This window comes from Parasteatoda tepidariorum, chromosome X1 (genome assembly GCF_043381705.1).
Source record: "Parasteatoda tepidariorum isolate YZ-2023 chromosome X1, CAS_Ptep_4.0, whole genome shotgun sequence".
Taxonomy (NCBI): domain Eukaryota; kingdom Metazoa; phylum Arthropoda; class Arachnida; order Araneae; family Theridiidae; genus Parasteatoda; species Parasteatoda tepidariorum.
In genome coordinates, this window is record NC_092214.1 from 60,776,676 (window position 1) to 60,798,325 (window position 21,650).

Here is a 21,650-nt window from a genome sequence, read left to right on the forward strand (position 1 = left end):
ATAAAATAAAACAATCGAAAGGGTCCAAGTATAAAAAATTTGATTAAATGGATATAAAGCAATCAAATATCCTGTAATAGTTTATAAGTATAGTTATTAGGTGCCAACACATTAAAATAAAGCTCGGTTTGTTTATTCTCATAATTTTATGTATCATACTTGGTATATACATAAGTATAGATATATACTTAGTATGTATAAAAATTATAAACGGTTAATATTTTTTTAATACTTGCCACTTAGACCTTTTTGAAAGTCTTCATTAAAAAATAAAAGATATCCTCTAATAAGAAAATGAAGAGAGAAAAAATTTTTGGACAAAGTTAAAACTTTTTTTTTAAAATACACTTATTAAATGTTTCTGTAACTGCAATTCATGTTTTCCCAATCTACTTGAAAAAAAAAAGACTTATGTAGGTAATATTGATGATCCAGTTCCATCACAAAAGTCTTTTGGTTTAAAATATTTGTGAAAAATGTCCGTTAAAGGAGTTTCACTTGTAGCTTAAAATCTTTTGATTTAATAAAAAAGAAAATTTAATTATCTTTTAAATATAAAAACAACTAATACAGTTTTGAAACCTATTGAATAAACAAAACCTACTACAGTAGGGAACCGATTATCCGGAACGGTCGGGACCATTGCTATTCCGGATAACTGATTTTTCCGGTTTTCTGAATCGCTACAAAAAGCCGTTTTTTTATTGTTAAACCCAACTAAAAAAAAAAATTTGGAAATAATCTTAAAAAGAAGAAAAAACGATGAAGTAATACACTAATGATTATTTCCAAAATGATGGTAAGGTAAATATCTTTAAAAAAAGAAGGAAAAATCGTATGAGGAAAAAAAAAAAAATTTTTTTTTTAAAAATGGCGAGAAAATTTATTGAATTTCGTTCTGGTTTTTTGGTTTTCCGGATAACGGGTTCTGTACTCTACTATAACCTAAACCTATTATACATAATACAAAAACAAAGTTCTCTAGTAAAATATTTTCAACCTTGAATACCAACATCAAAATGATATCTCAGATCATGAAACAAAAAATCAATAAGTATAGGTTTTTTCTTGATGAACAACATGTTTATTCAACACTGCCTTTGTACATTAACAATTACTATACAACATCTCATATGGCTTACATATTTTATAAGATGAAAATGTTTGTGCTATTGGCATTGTATATCTTCATTTTTACAATTTTTGAGGGAAACTTAAATTATGATTGTTTCTTGAGTATTCTTAAAAGATGGATCTTTACATGCTAAAATTTGAAGTTAAGGTTTATTTTAGAATCATATGTAAATAAAACTGTAACCTAACCCAGTATCTATGACAAGGGTATTAATAGATCTTCCACAGATTTGAACCAATTAACAGGACAGCTAGACCAGTGTTCTTCCAAAACTAAAAAATTGCAAGCAAAATTTCTAAGCAGATACTTTAAAACTCACTGCTTTATCTTTCCAATTTAATATTCTAAGAACAGAAATCCCTCACAGAGATTCTCTAACAGAAATAATTTAATTGAAAAGAAGAGGTGAGTTTTTGAATGTTCTTTTAGAAATTTTGCTACCAGTTTTTCAGTTTAGGTAGGACGCTGGTCAGCTTACTATTAATATTCTTTTGTTTTTGAAAAAAATTAAGCATTTTCAGTTTTTCTATTAATCTCAAACAGAACATATGGTCCAAATTCAAGCCTCCAATCTTGGCAAAAACATACAATTTATTTATCATTACTGTTAATTAGTTTACTTCGTAACTACCGTGATAATTAAAAAATATTAAAATAAAAAATTTTTTCTATCTTAGAGATCTAAATTTTGGACTATGTGTTCTTTATAACTTCATGGGAAGTGGGAGAATTGGTGATGAGTGAGTCAGGGCTTTGCCTTCTACACATAAATATTAGGTTTTTTACTTTAGTGTGATTGTATTTTCTTTATCCTTTTAAAATCACTAACTTCAGGTCAAAATCTTTTATGGATAATTCAATTAACTGGAAATTATTAAATTTAAGTTTAAAATATTTTAAACTTTTTTTCCCCTATGTATAAGGCTGAAGTAAATTTTATAATAAGTTTACAAAATAATTTTAGCCTTTATAAAGTATTCTTTTTAAATAAGATTTTGACATTGAAGTGTACTGTGATTCAGTACTGATACTGCAAAAAGAATTTTTAATATAATGTACTTATTGAAAAAATACAAATAGTTATATAAAGTAATATGCATGCTGCTATGTTAACTCGATAAGAAAAGTATATTTTGTCTCTGCCTCAGGAAATTTTATTTCAGGGTAAAATTGTTTACTTATTTAAAAATATCATAAAGCTTTCAGATATGAGGAAACTAATGAAGATCTGAAGCAGAGTACCTGGCCAATGAGGCCTCCTTCGTAAATTATGCATTATATATTGCCTGTGTTATTACAAATTAGTTGATTAGCTAAATTAGAAGTTAGTAGTTAATTAAAATAAGGGTAAAGAGGAAGAAAGAGAGGATAACATGATCAAAGACATAATGCTAATCAGACATATTGCTCTATAGTGTCTATAAGTGTATGTATTTAAATTATCTATGCACATTAAATGAGTATTAAAATTTTATTTCCATCAAAAATGAGTGAATATTTCACAAATAACTATTATTTAAAAATCTATTAGTCTAACTTAAGTTGGCAATTTTTTTTTATGCATACAAGCAGAACCTTTTTTTAGAATTTCATCCTGATCATACAAAATATATTAGAAGTTCTGGCATTTTTAAAACCAATCTAATTTTATAGTGAGTGGTTATCATTCAGAATAATTAATTTTATTGTAAGAAAATAAGATAAATATAAAAGAGAGCAAGTAAGATAAAATTACAGTCGGTGAAATTATATAAATAAATTTGCAACAAGAGATAACTATAATTGCAACATACACTATCAAACTAATTGTTTGGGCTTGTATGCATAATAATCAGCTACTATATACAATTACTATATATGGTAAAACACTGATTATCAGACATCCATGGTGCCGAGATTTGAAATTTTAGAATTGTCTGGGTTCTATAGGAAGTAGATTATTCAACATTGCAAAAAATAAATAAGAATAAAATCATCAGAAGCAACTATCATTAAATTAATTAGTACAATAACCTTTAGTTTACATATGTAAAAAGGTAACAATATGAAATGAATTGTGAAGTAAAATTACTTTTTAATTTTACATCAAGATTAACAAATTCCTCATCGCAATTTGTATTTTAATTTTAGCTCAGATGATTTGCGAGACATATATCAAAATTCTTATGTATAGAATTTAGATTTATATGATTTGTGAATCCCATTCTGTAACTCGTATTTGATATGATTTAAGAAACCCATTGCAATTTTTTTTATTGCATTTTAACAATTACACACTATCAATAATTATGTTGCTTAAAAGAAAAATAATAATGTACCCACAAGTTAAACTATTTTTTTTTATATTGATAGTAACAAACAATCCCTTTTGGTATGTCTGATTATAAGTTAAGGGGAAGCCCAATAAAAACCAGACTTATCACATTAATAGTAACATGCATTTACCACATAAATTGTAACTTGCATTTATATACATTTAAAATACACCACATAAAACTCACACTGCAGCTTAGAGAATATATCTCTAAAAAATATTGTTTTTCTTCCATTTAGTGAACATAGTACAAATTCATTGTTGACTTGACAAGCTATTACAGTTCAGACTTTGGTCTTAGATTTTTTAAAGATGGTACATCTGAAAAAAAAAAAAAGCATTTTTTTTTAGGAGACAAAATAAAAATATATTCCAAATAAAGATTGCAACTAACCATTGGAATCAGAAACAAAATTTTCTTGAACATCCTTCCCATTTAAATTTCCTTTGAAATCTTCCATTTCTAAAATAATTGTCTTCAATGCTGTTAACACTAAATTACAAAAATATTTCATGTTAATACATTCTAAAACAAATGAGAAATAAAGATATTCTAAAATTATACAATACTTTAAAAAAAAAATAAAGAAGTCCCCAACAACAATGCTGTTAAAAACTTAATTTTGAGACCTGCCTTAATTCAAAATTTTTGTATCACGAAAATTTGAAACCGTAAATTTTACATCAAACTGATGAGCAAGTGTTTAGATGTTAACTTAATACTTTATTCCAAGACAAACTAACAAATTAAAATTTGTACCAAAGTTAAGTTTTTGCATTTGAATACAAAAGAAAGAATAACTACCAAATTTAAGCTTAGGTTTTTGAGCATTAGCAGCAAAGAACAATATAGCTGGCTCTCAGATTTTGCAACCAATACTTTATTTGTAAATTGAAACACGTCTAAAGATATATCTTAATAATACTTATAAATCTGTAAACACAAACTATTTTTAAAGGTGGAAATGTCATACAACTTTGATTCTAATAAATAACATTGACAGCATTTGACTCTCTCCTCTAAACTTTTAAACCATAACAATGAGGGGACTTTTAGCCACATGAGATTTAACATGCATTGTGATGTGGAGTAAACACACTAGTTTAGTTGGTTGCCAGGAAAAACTGAGGGCCACCAGCTTTGCAGCAATGGTGTGAGTATGCCCCAATTAATTGATTCTCTAGACAACTCACTGACTAACATTGGCTAATATAAATTAAAATAAACACAAAATAAAATTAAACAAAAGCGACAAAAAAAATTAAGTCATTGAAAGAATTGAATCATTGAACTGAAAAATAAAAATCAGATTAAAAACTAGAGAAAGCATTGTTGATATCACATTTAGTCTACCTATGCTCCTCTTTCTTTTGCTTTCATCTAAATTGTGATTTACAATCAATATTAAGAATTGACTCTAAATACATAATAAGGTATTAATATACTTCAAGAAAACAGTTATACAAAGCAAAAAAAGAGAAAGTTGCTTGTCTATACTTACCTTTATCTTTTCCATATTGTTCAAGAGCATGTTGAGTTTTTCTTTCTTGAACAGTATCTTTTCTTCTAATTAATACCTCTTCTGTTTCTGAAGAACTCAAAGGACAAAGAACTTTTTGAGAATCATTCTTATAAGAAAGATAAGTTTCAGGTTGAGGCTTAAAGACGGTCTGGTAAAAAGCAAGCACAAAGAATTAGCACCTATTGCTTTTAAAAATACATGAAAAAGTGATTTTTTAACTAAATTGCTTAATGAGTGCCAAGAATATTTTTATTACTCAATTTCTATTACAGAAATACTAAATTTTGCTCTGGAAACATTCTTTCTTTTTTTTTTTCAATAAAAAAAGGATTTTTACTTGATAAGTGAATTTTGTGATAATAACTGGGAGTAAATAATTAATAAGGTGTACATTAAGTGAAGTATATAATAAGTAATATATAGTGTATATAATAAGTAATATATAGTGTATATATTACTTATAAGTGACTATAAGTTTAATAAGATATGTAAATAATAATTAAGATATTTAAAAGATAAACAGAATATAAAGAAATAAAATGAGTGCTTAAAAATGATTTAAGTGACAAAATAATGCAAACAATATTGCTATAATAACTTTAAAAGAAAAGCAATTTCTACTGTTGTAACAGCTAAGAAAAATTTTAGCCAAAATAAGTACATATTTATAGCTCAAAATCAAGACTTTCAGAAATGGCCAACAAATTTAAATGTATTTCAAAAAAAAAAAAAAGCTGCAGAATTAGTTAAATAAATTGCTCCCAAAGCTTCGGGCAACAATAAAAATTAGTATGCTACAAATTAAGTCAAATAAAACTAGATAAATAAATAAAATAGATAAATAAATCAAATATGAAGAATAAAACAAAATATAATCAACAAACCTGATTAATTTAACCTTTGAGTTTCTTGGTTTATTAAAAGTAACTGCAACCCACTACAAAAAATTATAAAAAAATAATAAATATAAATCATGCCAAAAATTTGAAGGAAAAAAAAGTAAATTTAACTAAATGTACTAAAATCATCATTATGTTTTTCGTGATTTAAGACATATTTGCATAAAAAGCCTGCAAAAACATTATTATCATTTTGCATTAACCTAGATGGCATATCTTGTGCTTAAAACAAACTGTATTGAGAATAACTCATAGATCATAATCATTGAAATATGATTAACAGGTTAATGGTGACAAGTACCAACTTAGCACGATAAATTTTTAAATTTTCCGGTTCAACTATTGTATTTAAAAAAAAAAATTCTACCTTTATTCTTCTCAAAATAACAAACAAAATTTTTCTTCACATTATCAGACAGGAAAATAATGTATTGAGGAGTAATATTTTTCCAAATTTGCCCTTTCGCTTACTTTAATTGCAATTTTGTAATACATATTAGTTTTTAATTAATTTGCATTACAGTTTTAAAATACATATTCAGAGTTCCTAAGAAAAGTAAATTTTAGTGGTAATATAAAAACAATCATTATTTCTAAGCTCTAATTTCATGAAAAAATAAAGAGTTATAGAAATATATAGTCAAGTTTGACACTTTTATTTAATTCCATCACAACTTACAAATTTATAACTATTCGTTGAAGATTAATACTGGAATGCTGATTATCCAACAATTTACTATATCAAAAAAATTAACAAGATTCAATTATAAGACTACAGAGTTGAGAATTGGTGGTCTTTAACTCAAAAATTAGGTTGGCTCTTCAGCGAAGGTTATAAAATAAATATAATGAAAAAAAGTTGCTTGTAAATAGCTTTGTGATGTTCACTCTGAATCTATTTTTTAATTAACTAATGTGTTTTCAATTGGTAAGTAATATAACGTTTTATACAAAGATTAATTCAGTGAAAATGAAATTATGTAAAAAATTTTCAACCTAAAAAAAAAAGCAATATTACTTTCACAATCAAACTTTTGCTAAAATTCATGACTTACATAATTATAAAATTGTATAAAAAAGAAAGTCAAATGAATAGATAAAAAATATACTGCCTAAAAACATTATGATATAACAGTTTATCTTAATTAATTGTAAACTTACTTTCAAGAGAGAATAGAGAAAGAACAAAATTATTCCAATGGTGTAGACAGGAATAACAAAATTTACAGCTCCTGCTCCTTTAGAATGAGGTTTAGTCATATACCTCACTGAAGGATGAAATAATGCCTATAAAATTATTAAAAAACTAAGCAATCTACAAAAAATTCATGATTAAATTGAATAAAGACTATAAAAATAAAATTTATAACCAACAGAATACTAGAATACACTAGCATTTTCAATTCGAAAATGTTTTAACAGTTAAGATAATTGATGGTAAGTGATATTTTTAAATAAAATTGAAATTTTTCAGGGAAAGTTCTTGTTTTGGTCTAATTTAAATACATAATATTCATTCATATTGCAAAATCTATTAATTCCAAAGATACTCAATGAAAGAAAGAGGTAAGTGACACTATTTAAGAATTTTTGGGTGGAAGAACAAAGTTAAGTACACTAGGTAACAAATGGTCAACAAACTACAATGGAAAATCATTTGCTAGGCATTGAATGCTAAAACAAAAAATTTCATGGCAACTCTAAAGGAAATGGAAAACTTGAATCAAAAACTTCCATACATTAACGAAAAAGAAAATGCTTCTAATTTAAAATTCATAAAATTTCTAATAATTGAAGAAATAGAAATTATAAAGAAGTACTGAATTTTATTTGGTTTTTGTTTAAACTCTATAAATATTTCTTAATTAAAATATGCATGTATTTTTATTTTTTTTACATTTTCATTCTGTGAGCATTATTTAAAAAAAGGTTGCCTTGATTATTAGACTAGAGATGCACTCAAAAAGGTTGCACAACCCTAGTCTAATAATTAAGTAGTCCTTATTTAATTAAAAGAATTTCAGAATTATAAAGTTGCAAACAATTAAAAACTATCATTTTTTAAATCAAAATTTCGACACACAATTCATAAGGGTCTTTTAAATATAACAGAATTTTTATTCAAATTTTTAAATTGTCATAAAGATTAATGTGACATAACATCCTAAATATTATTTTTTTTTTCAGAAATTTCAAAGAAAACAAAACTCCAACATTTTTAATTAATACCACTTAGCTACTTAGTCTAAAATAATAACATTAATTCTAAAAATTGCTTAGAAACAAATATACCTTGTTTCCTTCTTTCAATGATTTTTCTAGAGGTCTAGCTTCACCCATGGCTTCTCTCATTTGAGGACGTAACACACTGTCTAAATTCAGCTTTTGAATATCATCTTGCATTTCTATTATAATAAGAATTCAAGATTTAGCTAAAAAATATTGTTCCAGAAAAAAGACTGAAAAATCATTTCAGGAACAAATATATTGTACAAATTTCAAATTGTGCTACAGTTTAGTTTAATTTTTTGAGAGACATTGAACTGTTCAATTCATCAGAAGCAACCTACATAGTGTTACTTGCATTTGTAGATGTTTTGTTTAATTTGTGTACTAATTGTCTGTGTGTTCCCATTTTGAGATAACACATTAAGTTAGTAGATACTTCTGGTTCTGGTTACAACTGGTTCATTGGATTTTAAAATAGTTTTCAATATTTTTTTTTTCCTGTGCAGCAAAATTTGATAAAAATTTTTAAACATACAGCCTATTAGCAACTGTAAATACTGAGTAAAGAGAATCATGTGAACTCTAAGTTGTTTAAAGTATAGTGGTTGCTTATAAACTGTAAAAGTTTAGAAAGAAAAAGTTTTAAATTTTTAGTGGCTTATAATATTTTTGGAATCAGAGATGCCAATCCAGACACTGCATTGGAGAAGATTAAAACAAACTGCTGCATTTTCACTGCAGCAGGATGAGCAGTTCACATACGACCTGTCAAATAAGAATAAAAACAGGATGAGTTATTGTTTAATTTGTTCTGTATGTGTTTATCATTATTTGGAAGCAAGACTATCTTTTATTCACTTATTCTGATTTATGGAAAGATAGAACAATCCATATTCTACTGATAGTTTTGAATTTAAATGGCTCAATACTACATTTCTGATATTTGATTAAAAAAAGCAATTTATATCCTTAAGCAACATTTTAAGTTATTAACCAACATTAGAGTTTGGCTATTGGAGAAGGAGTATACACTCTTCAGAACAATTTCATGACGACTGATGTTGTTTTTTACAGGTTTATTGATTTTTTAACCTTTTATCGTTGATAAATCTTTCATAAATTTCTGAAAAAAATCTATGGGACGTTTTTCAGTAGCCTAATATTCTTATGCATATAGAAAAAGAAATGAAAACTGTAAATTTTTTATTTAGAATAAATATATAAAATGTGACTGATGTTATATAAAGAGAACATGGAGTAAAACATCATAATTTTATTTAAAAATTTTCCTTCTTCTATATGTAATAATTGGATTTTTTTTCAATTTATTAATAAAAATATTGTAAATTAACAGGAAATAATGAAATTAGATATGAAATGCCATATAGAAAATGGTAATTAGAAAAAAAGCTCTTGTGACTAATGTTACAAATACAAACTAGATTAAAATTTTAATACACTTTTTATTATTATTATAAATACTTAAAAATTACAATTATTGATTACATATCTAAAATAATAAAAAAAAATTATAAAATTTTTAAATTTAGAGATGCTATTAAATGGTTACTGTTTAGTTATATTGTCTTTTGATATCATGGAGTTGCTCCTCAGCAAATAAAACAATTGGCGAAAAATTTGAATACCTCACTATTTTACCATTTTTTTATCATTATGTTTTAACTGCAGTAACTAATTTAATTAGAAAAATAAAAACGAAGCGTTTACTCCCTAGTTTAATCTCCATGATAATTATTTAGAAGTCTCCAATTCATATAAAATTTCAAAAATCATATTCTAATATTTCATTTTTGATTCAGTGTAAATTTTTAACTTGGTTTTTAGAAATTATAGAATTACAAAAAAAAAAAAAAAAAAAAAAAAAAAAAAAAAAAAAAAAAAAAAAAAAGCAGAAGGATCGATCATTACCTTCTTCAGCGGATACCGGGAAAATAATCGACAAAATCATAGGATAAAATATTTTTGGCCAGAGAATAGCAAAACAAAGCACAACTACAGCTAAAACAGTCAAATTCCTCTTAGAGTTAATATCCATATCTAATTGAAAATGATATTAATATTGATTTCAACACAAGTAGCTAACAAATTGATAGATTGTTTATTTATTTATGGATGATTGATGATGAAATGGATGATTGATTAAAAAAATCATGAAATATTCCCCAATCAATCCAATCGCAATCTCAACAAGAAAAGGATTATTCACACTGAAAGAATATTCGCGTTTGCGCAAATGACATTTATTTGACGATCACATATTACTTTTAGTGAGAATATTCTTTTAATAACTCTGTAGAATAAGATTACTAGTTTAAGCTTGAATCAAGCAAATATAGGTAGCTGTAAGCATACAGCAAGCAAAAGTAAACAAACAAATAGCACGTTTTTACAATTTTTGCAATTCAATCATTTATATTTCTAGATGCTATAATTAAAGTTCGTTTTGATTGCGCTATTCGTTTACGTGATTTTTTGCTTGTTTTTTAATTTTATGATATTTAAGAAAGTAAATATTTCAACCACTAAAAATTAGCGTAGATTTATTCCCTGAAATCTTATTGCTGTAGCACATGCATTTATATTAAGTTTCTCTTGCTTAATGTTGATGGCTGTTATTTTGTGAAAATATCTATTTTATTCAGTGCACATTATAAGTATATTGGTAAGTTGTTTTCTAATATTAACATTTCCTCCAATTTTTACCGGCATAACTAACTGCAATGAAACACGGGGAATTCGTTTTTCATTTAAAACAAGGTTGTCGGCTTTTATTGGGTGGATTAAAATAGTTTTTATAATTGTATTTAGTTATAATTTAATATATTTTAATTGCAGTCAAACCTCAAAATGTAAGAGTAAAATTCGAAACATCTAACGAAAAATCACATGCTATCAAAAATGAAAAAAGGAGGATATCACCGTATCATTACCCGTTCACGCTATCTAGAATGGCCTAAGAGCCATAAGGTTTTTTAACTTGCTAAGAAATAAAAGAAAAACTTGTAACTTGCCCTGAGGTTGACTACGACTCCCCCCCCCCCCCCNCCCCCCCCGAGTTTGCTCACTTTTGTGATTTATTTTTAGTTTCTTGCTGGTACCAAAATAAAAGTTTTCCAACAAGAGCTTATACTTATCAATTATATTTTCTTTGTGGCCAATTCGTTAATTGTGTGACACTGACACTTAACTTCCTGTTTTGTTTCTTTTCTTAATGATCAATGTATAAGAGATGAGTACTAGTATTTTGTATTATTCATTTAAAGTGCTGAACCTGGAGGAATATATCGTTAAAAGGCTTTTATTTCATCAGCAAGGATCTTTAGGTAGAAAAATGAGAAATATGTTAGTATAACAAGAGTTGAGTATCGATTACAACTGTAATTAATTATAATTACTGCTTTATAAGCAATCTTTTTTAATTGTGATTACAAGTTATCATGATTTCTGATTAAATCAGATTCAGACTAATATTTAATTAAATAAATTTTTCGATTGCAAAAATGAATTACTTAAAATCATGATTACACATTTATCATTTTGATTTTTCAAAATTATAAATGTGTAATGTGTACAACTGTAATTGTAATTACGTAGCTAATTATGGTAATCAATTGTTTGTAATCATGATTACATGTAATCAAAATATATGATAACTGGTAATCTAAATAAACGATTGCAAGACAATTGTATACCAATATATAATTATATTTTACAGTACGGATTGTATAATGTATTGTTTAATGGTATATTTTGTAGATATATATTTTCCTAATGCCTCCTATGTAGACCACTGTGTAGAAACAGACCACAGTGAATAACTTGATCTAATGATCAGATCTTCGCATTCATACTCATACGCGTTATACTCATGGTTTGAGGGGATGACCTGAAATATACCAATTAATTAGTGCAGTCGATATTTTAAGCTTTGAAATCAGATACAAAAATGTACTTTCTCTGATTAAACATGCTTTTCTTTTGATGGATTCGGATTTCTGACCCCCAAAGTATAGGCAGCCGCAGTCCGGGTAATATGGTCCCCATAATTTGGTCAGGAAAGCAATCTAAAGTTTGAACTCCTTAATGTAAATTTTACTATTCGCGTATTACACCATATCTCAAGAACTTTTTAAGCAAATTTAAAAATTTTGCAATAAATTATTAAATTTTTTTATATAATTTAAGATAATAATTTAAGATTATAATTTAAGATAATTTATGCAAAAATTAAATTTTAGTAAATATTTATTATTTTATTTAATAATAGTCATAAAAATTTTGAATTACAACTTTTTACCTCATTTTAAAGAATGCAATTTTGCATGGCAAAATCCAAAATTAGAGTAAAATATGTCAAATAATTTACGAGAAATCGAATTTTAAAGAAGCCGTTCACAGATATCATTTGGCAAATTTCACTCAAATTTTGTATATTGTCATTTAAAATTGCATTCTTTAAAATTATATAAAAAGTTGCATACCTTACAATTCAAAAAATGTTTGACTATTATAAGATAAAATAGTGGAAAATCATAAATATTTACTAAAACTTATTCTTTGCATTGAATTATCTTTGATTAAAAATTTTTTTAATTGTGTGCAAAAATGCTTAAAAAGTTCTTGAGATATGGGGAAATACGCAAAAAGTCAAATTAAATATGTATCACTCTCTTGATCAGCTCTAATTAATTATCATATTTGAAGTCACCCCCTCGAACCAAAAAAGATTGAGTCTGAGTTTGTGAAGATCAGATTATTAGATCAAAAGTTATTCAGGGTGGTCCATTTTTTTGGCGTACTGTACATAGATTTTAGTAGAATATATATCTATCAGTGTTTTCATCTCAGAAGAAAAATGGGTGAGAATTTCTCACCCTTTCTCAAAAACAGGGTGAGATTTTAAAAAGGTAAGAAAGATTTCAAAAATAAAAAAAAACGCCAAGAGACTTGAAAAAAAAAATCATTTCTTTAATTATAATGCACATCTTCTAATTCTTAAAGCATTAAATATTTTTGCTGCATCATATGGAAAATGTTCTACATCTACTTTTTCATCAGCTATTCTCATTAGGTTGCTCAAATGCATATTTGTTTCGTTTTGATCGATTCTACTCACATTTTGTTTCATTTGTCCGTTTCGGAGTAGAGGATACTGGCTTTACAAAGTATTTGTCCATCTTTCATTAACGAGCAAAAAATTTGAACATCTTACATGAAGAAACCTTACCTACGGTAAACACGTGGTTGCAGAGAAATGCGTTCTGAAAGAGGTTCCGTGGTTCGGAAGGATGGTGTTCTGTTGTTCTTAAACGTTCTGAACAATACTGGTAAATAGGGAAGCTAGATAATGGGGCAGATGTTGAAAATAATAAAAGATCCAGGAAGAAAAGTGATACCGATTTTATTCTAAATGGCGCAAATGAGAAATTTTTTTCAAAATGCGAGAAATTCGCAAATTTTGAAATTGGTTTAGAGAATGCGCGAATTTCTCGCGGTAATAATTTTTTAATGCGAGAAAATAAAAAAATATGCGAGATTCTCACGTTCTCGTGCTGTAGTGAAAACACTGATCTATGTACATTATATACATGTCCAATCTATGCATGTTCAGTGCACAAAAAAATAAACAAACCACTCGAAATAGTTTTTTGGTAGCTTTCCTCTTACTTATCTTTAGGACGATCTTTTCAAGTATTACTATGATTTTAATTTTAGTATTTTAATTAAACTAAATTGTAATTTTTGATATTGGAAATTTTGCAGATCCCTGGCAACTAATAAGTAAAATTAGTTATAACTTTAGTGCAACCATTTTGTAATTAACAAACTATTCTATTATTTTATTACCTTAATATTATTTATCAGCTATATATTATTTATTAAAATATTTATAAGTTATCTAAATTGTTGCCTTGTGCAAATAATATTATGAACCAATAATATTACCAACAAATAATATTAGTTTTTAACTTTAGTTCAAGCACTTGGAAATTTTATAATTTACAAACTACTCCAACATTTAATAAAAATAACAAATATTGTATGAATGTTTTTAAGTTCTATACAAATCAGTGAAACTAAATGTTAGATTTTAAATATGTCCTCTTATTACAATATTTTATTTTATTTATTAATTTTTATCTTAAATATTAATATAAACCATAATGTCGAAGGAAAGACACGCAAACTTATTTTGCTAAGGATGAAACAAGCAATCTTAAATCAATTTTTATAGATACTACTATCGATATATACAAATAAAGGGGTCATTAAAGAAGTTTTTAAACGAAAGTTTAATAATTACAATCAGTTTAAAAAGTACATCTAAATTAGTGTTGTTTTATCAAATGACTATTTCTTTCTTTTTTTTTTACAGGTTCTAAAAACTTATGCAGATAGACAAAAATTCTTTTAATATTTAGAGCTTTAAAGATACTTTCGAAAGATGAAAAGAAAGGCTGAAGAAATCAAAAATGGTCTTAAAGTGAGTGATATAGCAGTCAACTGCAAATCTTTTATTTGTTGAATGCCTTATATGCTTACTATGCTTTTGAAATCCTTTTAAGGAAATAAGGATACTTATTTTGTTTAAAATTTAAATTTTTAAATGTTTAAAAGCATACTGAATTATAAAAATAACACCTTGTTTTGCTTATGTTTATTATTTTTTGGTTGTATTTTTTCTAAAAATCAAATAATCAGAAGTTATCCGATATGCTTCATTTTCTCTCTAATTTCTAATTTTCTGCTAATATATGTACATATATAGTGGAGCCTTGATTTTACCTTTTTTCATCTGACTAGCATTAAAAATGCACAAAGAGGGAAAATGTAAATTTGGTATTAAAATATGAGCATATTTTTCAATGATTGACGCTTACTAGCTGAACTATTAGAAAAAATTTGTATTCTTTACTTGTTTTTTTTTTCTTTCTTGTATTTACCTTAATATATACAATTTCAACTACATATAATAAAAAGAAATGAATGAAAAAACTTGAAAAAGTTTGCAGGAGAACATAAAATCCTGGATAATTGAACATTATCTGTATTGGCAATTTTCATAGACCAGCAGAAATGATATAGGAAGCAGGATAATGAACAATGTAAAAACAGGGTTCCACTGTATATATACATATATTCTTTTTCATATTTGCTTGTGTATTTTATGACAAAAAATAATGTGTATTTTTGATGTCAACAAAGGAATGTTTTTCAGTTTATTTTTGGGAAATTCGAAGAATAAAATAGTGTGAGGGCACAGATTAGAAACGATCAATCAATGAGAAATTAACGGTCAATGAATAGTGGACCATAGCATCATATCAGATCCGATAGAGGAAACCTATTGAAAAGGCATTGCCTTCTTGTAGGGTTAGGGTTGGCAAGTTTCTGCTGAGGTGGTTAAAATCACTGGTAGAAACTGGTTAAAACTGGCAGAAATTCAGAAAATGACATAATATACTGAGATTGACATACAATGGATAATTCATAGAAAAAACAATTAAATGTTAAACAAAGTACAATTTATTTACAAAATTGTCCCAATTCAAAATCAAATATTACATTGTTTACACTCTGCAGTAATCTATAGCAAAAGACAAATTTTTATGCAGTTTCTAAACCTAGACAATTTCTTAATTTGCTATGCACGAATGAGAAATTTAAGAAGATTCTCTCAAGTTCAGCAGAACTAGCAGGCATTGCCTTTAAGGAACAAGCAAGATTTGTGAAACTTTCCTCTATTGCATATTTTTTAAAACTGGACCACCATGTAGCAGTTGGGGAAGTTGTCAAAACTTGACTGGAAAAATAAGTTTCAGGAAATGGGGCCGATTTGTTTTGCAAAGGTAATATATATTTATATATTTACATTATTAAAGGTTATTCTTTTATATATAGACAATAATATATATTTACAAACAATGAATTAAAAAGTTTGTTACAGTTACATGGAGTTACATTTTTCAGTTTACTTAAACAAAATGTCATTAAGCAATTACTAAAACTAATATAGATGCTTTTTTAGTTTCTGCCAGTTTTTATGGGTTATAACCAGTTTCTGCCACTGGCCTGGCAAAAACTAGTTTCTGCCGGCAAAAAGCCAACCCTGTGTATGGTGCAGTGCATTTGAAGAAAAAAAGCTGTCAAATATTGGGGTAAATTTCTTAAGTTGTTGGGAAAATATTACTGTAAATTCACGAAGATGTGCCTACTCATTTCTGAATAAAAACCTAAAATTTTGGTATGTACGACATATACAATAGTACGGCCCCCATTTTATCTTTTGCAGCAATCTTTTTTTATACTTTAGAATCAATAATAATCTAAAGAATATAACAATAGCATGACTGACTCTCTCCCTCTCATTCAAAGAAGCCACTGTGGCTGGCCCCTTCTGCAATCTCCCTGGTACTAGCAGTCTCTTATGAGGATAAATGGAAGTATGATTCCCCCTTTCACTTTCTTTTGTTGCTAGTGTGAAGGAAAAAAAGTGAAAGAGAAATATGCAAGTCCTTTTCTAAAAGGGATGAGTGAGGTGAAATGCTTACTTGATCTATTTTTAAGGTCAACTTTATTATTTTAGAACTGTGCAATTTCGAAATTTAAGGATGTTCGAGCAAAATGATGCTAACATCATTAGCATGTAGATAAAAGGAGAATATGTGAACTACTAATTTTAGATTTTAAAGAGTCGGCTTTTCCCAGTTTATTATTTTTTTGCAAATTTAAAAAAATACGGTTTTAAATTTGTTCTATATGTGAAGTTTCTTTTAACATTATTTAGCTGTTTGATCATTTGATTTATTTCTAGCTGGTGATAGAATCAGCTGGATTGCTTTGATTTATTTCTAGCTGGTAATTGATTCTAAAATAAGTTATTTATAAAAGATACAATGCATTCGCGATTATTTTATTCTTCAATTTTACACTTCAAGGGTTATTAGCCATTTATCGTATAATATTTTTAAACTTTTAAAATTAGTAATTAGAAACAGGGTGCAATCATGATTATTCTGAATAATACAATTTTGCCCAAAACAAGTTTTATTTATTTATTTATTATTAATTTTTTAAAAATCATTTTAAGGATATTTATGTGTTTTTTATTTGATTTAAAAATATTTAAGTATATTTCAAATCAATTTGCAATTAAAAGATATGATGCAATTGAAATTGCTCTATTTTGCTCTAAGTAAGGTTCTTTGCATTAATTTATTGTATATTAATAGCTTATTTAAATTATCTTTAGGTGCTTACATAAAATTAGGATATTTTTAATTAGTATTTATTGACTTAATGTGTTTCCAAATGTTTTACATTTATATTGCTCACAATTGAACACAGTACAATTTTGAAAAGTTATTATTGCAATTTTGCAATAATAAATTTGTGTGAAATTTTAAAAAAATTATTGAAATGCATCATTTCTGATTTAAAATACGATCATAAATGGCTATCGTATATTTTCTAATTTTTTTACTTTTTTTTAGCCATTTAGTTATTCATTTTATTTTATATTTTGTTATTTGTAACAGATGTCTTAACTCTGCAATGGTGCATGCAGTAAAATTACGTTCAATGTATTCAATGATGCGATCTTTCTGCTGCAGAACTTTTCCTTTTTAATAAAATTTTACTGTTGTGGCATATATCCCAAGGTGCAGTTTCTTCGTGAAATTATGGTATTTATTTATGAAATAAAGAATTTTCTTAAGTACCATTATAATGAAAAAGGTTTCATTGTAATAGAAATGTAAGGTAAAATGAGATAAGAAGGAAGTATTCATTCCTCATATTTTTTATTTATTTATTTATTTTTTTTTTTTTGTACTTTCTGCATTCTAATTGTATTTTACTTGTATAATTTTTATTCAATGACAAAACTTAACCGTTAACGAATATTTGTTTTGTAAACAGAACAAAAAGAAACTGAAACGTACAACCATGGAAAATGAAGATGAAGAAATTCATAAAGCAGAATCCTTGGATATTCAGGTTTGCAATCGATTCAATATTTGTCACTTTTTTAATAGAAATCGTAGATATTTTGATATATAGATTTTATGTTTGTACGAAACGTTCTCTGAACATATTATTTAGCTTTTCAATTTTCAGAAAGAAATGCTACTATTTTTTATTTTTGTTGAACCTCTTTAATACGTAACTGAAAACATTTAACCGATCATTTACTTTATAAAAAGTGTTTCTACAGTGTCAACAAACAGGCATTAGTCTGAACTTTTATTTAGTATTTATTAAAAAAAATATTATAATACTGAGGTAAGAGCTCAACTATCCAGAAAGGGTGAATTCTGATTATACAAAGTTTTCGGTTACTTAAGTGCAGAAATTCTGAATTTTTTATATTACCTTATTTCTCAGGAGGAGAAAATGCAAGACCCTAATAATTACAAAAAATTATTGCAATCAGTACCATTAGAGTAATATGGATAAGGGAAGAAATAGCTATAATAAACATTCTTAAAAATTATTCAACATAAATAAGTAATTATTAAAAATTTGAAATTGTTAATTTGAAAAAAATGCTAGAGAAAAACTTACTTAATTGACGCCTATTTTTATTATTTAATGCTAAAATTCTCTGTGTTTCTATCGCTGCAAAAAAATCCTTTTTTTTTCTTTTTCAAGATCTTGGTTTTAGGAAAATAATAGGATAAAGGGAAGTAAAACTATATAAGTTATCTATAAAAATAGAACTGAAATCGCAAATTAAAAAAAAAAAGCGAGAGGAAAAGAAGCATTTATAATTTTTAAAACGAAACTTTAAAGCTGAAAAGCTCAATTTTCCATAATGCCTTTTTTTTTTATTTATTTTTCATATGAATTCATTAATTTTTGAACTTTATTCAGTAAATAACATGCTTTTAAATTTGTCTTCATCTTTTCCTAGATATATTAAATAATTAACAAAGTATTTAGCTTGAGGTTTACTACAAAGTTCTTCAAATTTAAATATATCAAATTTATTTCTTTGTAACATTCATTTCTTTCATAAGGCTTACTTTTAAAGAAAGAGCTTTAAATCCTTGTATGACAAAGAAGACCACTTCAATTGTTTTAGAAAGAGCATTTTTTTTTTTTAAATTGCCTATTTTCTAAACTTTGCCTATTGCTTATTTTTTAAAACATTCACTTTTTATTTATTGTGCGTCAGTTTCAATTGTTAAGGATTAACAGTGAATGTTCAGTTCTTTCCATTTGACCTTATTTCAAAAGTAGTAAAATTTAAATAAATGTATAGATATTTTTATGCTAATGACAAATTGTTTTATTTTATGTATTTAATTTATTTTTGCAAATCAAAATTAATAATAATTATCTGTTAAGTTACAAGTGCCTTTATAACTTCTCTTAGCAAGTTATTCTCCCCCCCCCCCTGTGCTGTGAGGGCNTAAGGCAGAGATAAAATAAAATTTAAACTAAAAACATTCTAAATAATCTAGGTGAATATCAAGGAATATACCTTAATTAAGGTAAATTTTAAAGTAATTTTAAATTTTTTTAATAGTGGTTAAAATTTAATTCATTAGAATTACTTTAATACTCAAACCTTCAAGCATAAGATAAGATAAACTCTAGATTTTAAATATATTTGCCATGCTTTTATTAGGTTTTAAAGTCAAGTCATTAATTTATTTTCATGAAATTTCAGACTATTCGAGAAGGCATGCTTCTATTGGGAAGTATTATTGAAATTAGGTCCAATTGTCTTTTGATGTCTATACCTGGTTGTCTAGTGGGCACTATTCCTGTGACAAATATTAGTAATAGGTATACAGAAGTTTTAAAAGAGTTCTCTGAAAGTGGAACAACTGAAGAAGTAAGACTTAATTTATGCAATTTTTATATCAATTTGCTATGTCTGTTACATAATTGACTCGTTAATGACTAATTTACAATTTTTCAATGATTTTGCATTATAATATTAAATGTTATTAAATAAATTTAAAAAATTGCTAAGTAATTCAACCTGTGTTTCATTTGAAAAGTGTGTATAACTTTAAAACTCAATGCAAAAAGTTGCAAAATCATTAAGTAAAATTCAAGGGTATATAGTAGAATTCCAGAAAAAACTGCTCTTACAATTTTATTTACTAAAATGTTTGTGTAGGGGAGAGCGGGGGCTAATGGGACACTTTTTTAATTCAAGCTGTATTTCAGTAAAATATGTAGATATTTTTTAAAAAATTCTACTAAATTAAAGCATGCATATGGGCCTAATAAAAAATGCTTTATCTGTTTGAAAAAGACTTATCAGTTTCGTAAAAAATTTCAATTTCTGAAGTCATATCATTGTCCCATTAGTCCCCATATATGGGGTCTAATGGGACATGATGCAGGGCTAATGGGACAAATCTAAAAAATAAGCAAATTTTGTACTAAATAAAATAAATAAACATTAAATTATGTATGGAAACTATTTAATTAAAAATTATTAATACCAATGCTCTTTTACAATTTTTTTTTATTTATGAATAATTATTTAAGGTCATATAAAGAAAAATCAAAATCGAAACTCAAAATTGTAGATGATCGCATTGTTTGTTGGTCAATTTTTGGCGGTGGCAATTTTGACACAAGGTCAGCAATATCAGTCCAATGCTTATCTTCTTTCTCTGGATATGNTATCATAATCTATGATATATCTGCTATCTTATAGGATATTTCTATCAATTAAAAGTTATTTTAAATGACATAAAAGATTCAATTAAATAAAAAAATTAATACTTACTTTGATGTGAAGAAACAGCAATGTTGTTCTCAGGCTTAGCACTTAACTGCAATGGCTGACTTCTTGTAGTTCAAAGATGCAGTATTACCTTTGCCATTCTGTGGTATAAAAACTTTTCATAGAAATATTTTATTTTGCACACAAAGTGATTTGTCCCATTAGCCCTGCGTCCCATTAGCCCCCAGTCTCCCCTATAAAAAGAGTAAGTAAATAAATAATAAACTCAACTCATGCTTTTCTACTGCATTATTATGAAAAACTATTTTTAATTAATGTAAATGAAAATAACACTTAAAAGTGCTTATCAAATATGTGTTCAAAAAATAATTCTTGTGAGTGTGTGATGCATTTTGAACTTCAATTGGTTAATCATTTGCTTAAGTGTGTGATTAACGAGCTTTATAATTTAAGTCTGGAAGAAAGATACTAACAACGTTAAATATTTTTTTAAATTTCTTTAATCAATATGCAGTTTGGTTAGACACTTTAAGATCATCATAAAATTAAAGTATTGAACCTAATTATAAAATATGTTCTGAAATTTTATAATCATCTAAAAACTAACCACCAGAAATATGTATACTTTATTTGGAATATCTTATCCAATATTTTTCACTTAATCACTAAAGTTTGTTTGCTCATCGCAATGAAAGAAAAAGTCTACTGTTGTTCAAAGTGAATTAAAAGATTTATTTTGACCTCTTTTTAAGATTAAGATTCTTAAAAAGGGGTCTTCTCTCTTAAACAGGGTTGCCACTCTACATGGAGAACA

The 21,650-nt window shown here is 26.4% G+C and overlaps 2 protein-coding genes across 5 annotated transcripts in view; one reads left to right on the forward strand and one right to left on the reverse strand.

Moving 5' to 3' along the window:
* Nucleotides 1-1,061: 1,061 nt before the first annotated feature.
* Nucleotides 1,062-11,073, reverse strand: LOC107450028 (resistance to inhibitors of cholinesterase protein 3). Of its 4 annotated transcripts, none has more exons than XM_071187851.1 (6): nucleotides 11,052-11,073; nucleotides 8,164-8,276; nucleotides 7,033-7,158; nucleotides 4,952-5,120; nucleotides 3,844-3,942; nucleotides 1,062-3,770 (listed from the first exon to the last, which is right to left on the reverse strand). In XM_071187851.1, exons 2-6 carry the CDS (start codon nucleotides 8,272-8,274, stop codon nucleotides 3,727-3,729), a joined length of 549 nt encoding a protein of 182 aa, XP_071043952.1. In that variant the 5' UTR covers nucleotides 8,275-8,276; nucleotides 11,052-11,073; the 3' UTR covers nucleotides 1,062-3,726. The 4 variants fall into 4 exon arrangements, with proteins under 4 accessions (XP_071043952.1, XP_015921249.1, XP_071043950.1 ...); XM_016065763.3 differs by lacking the exon at nucleotides 11,052-11,073 and adding an exon at nucleotides 10,030-10,273; XM_071187849.1 differs by lacking the exon at nucleotides 11,052-11,073 and adding an exon at nucleotides 9,829-10,008.
* LOC122268403 (protein RRP5 homolog) overlaps nucleotides 10,412-21,650 on the forward strand; it is a gene marked incomplete in the record, with an annotated part of 54,312 nt that continues 43,073 nt past the window's right edge. The window contains 4 exon segments of the mRNA XM_071187848.1: nucleotides 10,412-10,783; nucleotides 14,498-14,605; nucleotides 18,043-18,120; nucleotides 19,799-19,966. Of these exon segments, the coding sequence (XP_071043949.1) occupies nucleotides 14,567-14,605; nucleotides 18,043-18,120; nucleotides 19,799-19,966 (285 nt within the window).

Bases quoted from the DNA above. Each gene is read 5' to 3' on its own strand.
- LOC107450028 (XM_016065763.3), bottom strand. From the start codon at position 10,156: ATGGATATTAACTCTAAGAGGAATTTGACTGTTTTAGCTGTAGTTGTG. The intron at 5,121-7,032 runs GTAAGTTTACAA...GCTTTTTACCAG, and splicing joins TTCTCTATTCTCTCTTGAAA to ACCGTCTTTAAGCCTCAACC. The intron at 3,771-3,843 runs GTTAGTTGCAAT...TTTTTTTTTCAG, and splicing joins TTTTGTTTCTGATTCCAATG to ATGTACCATCTTTAAAAAAT.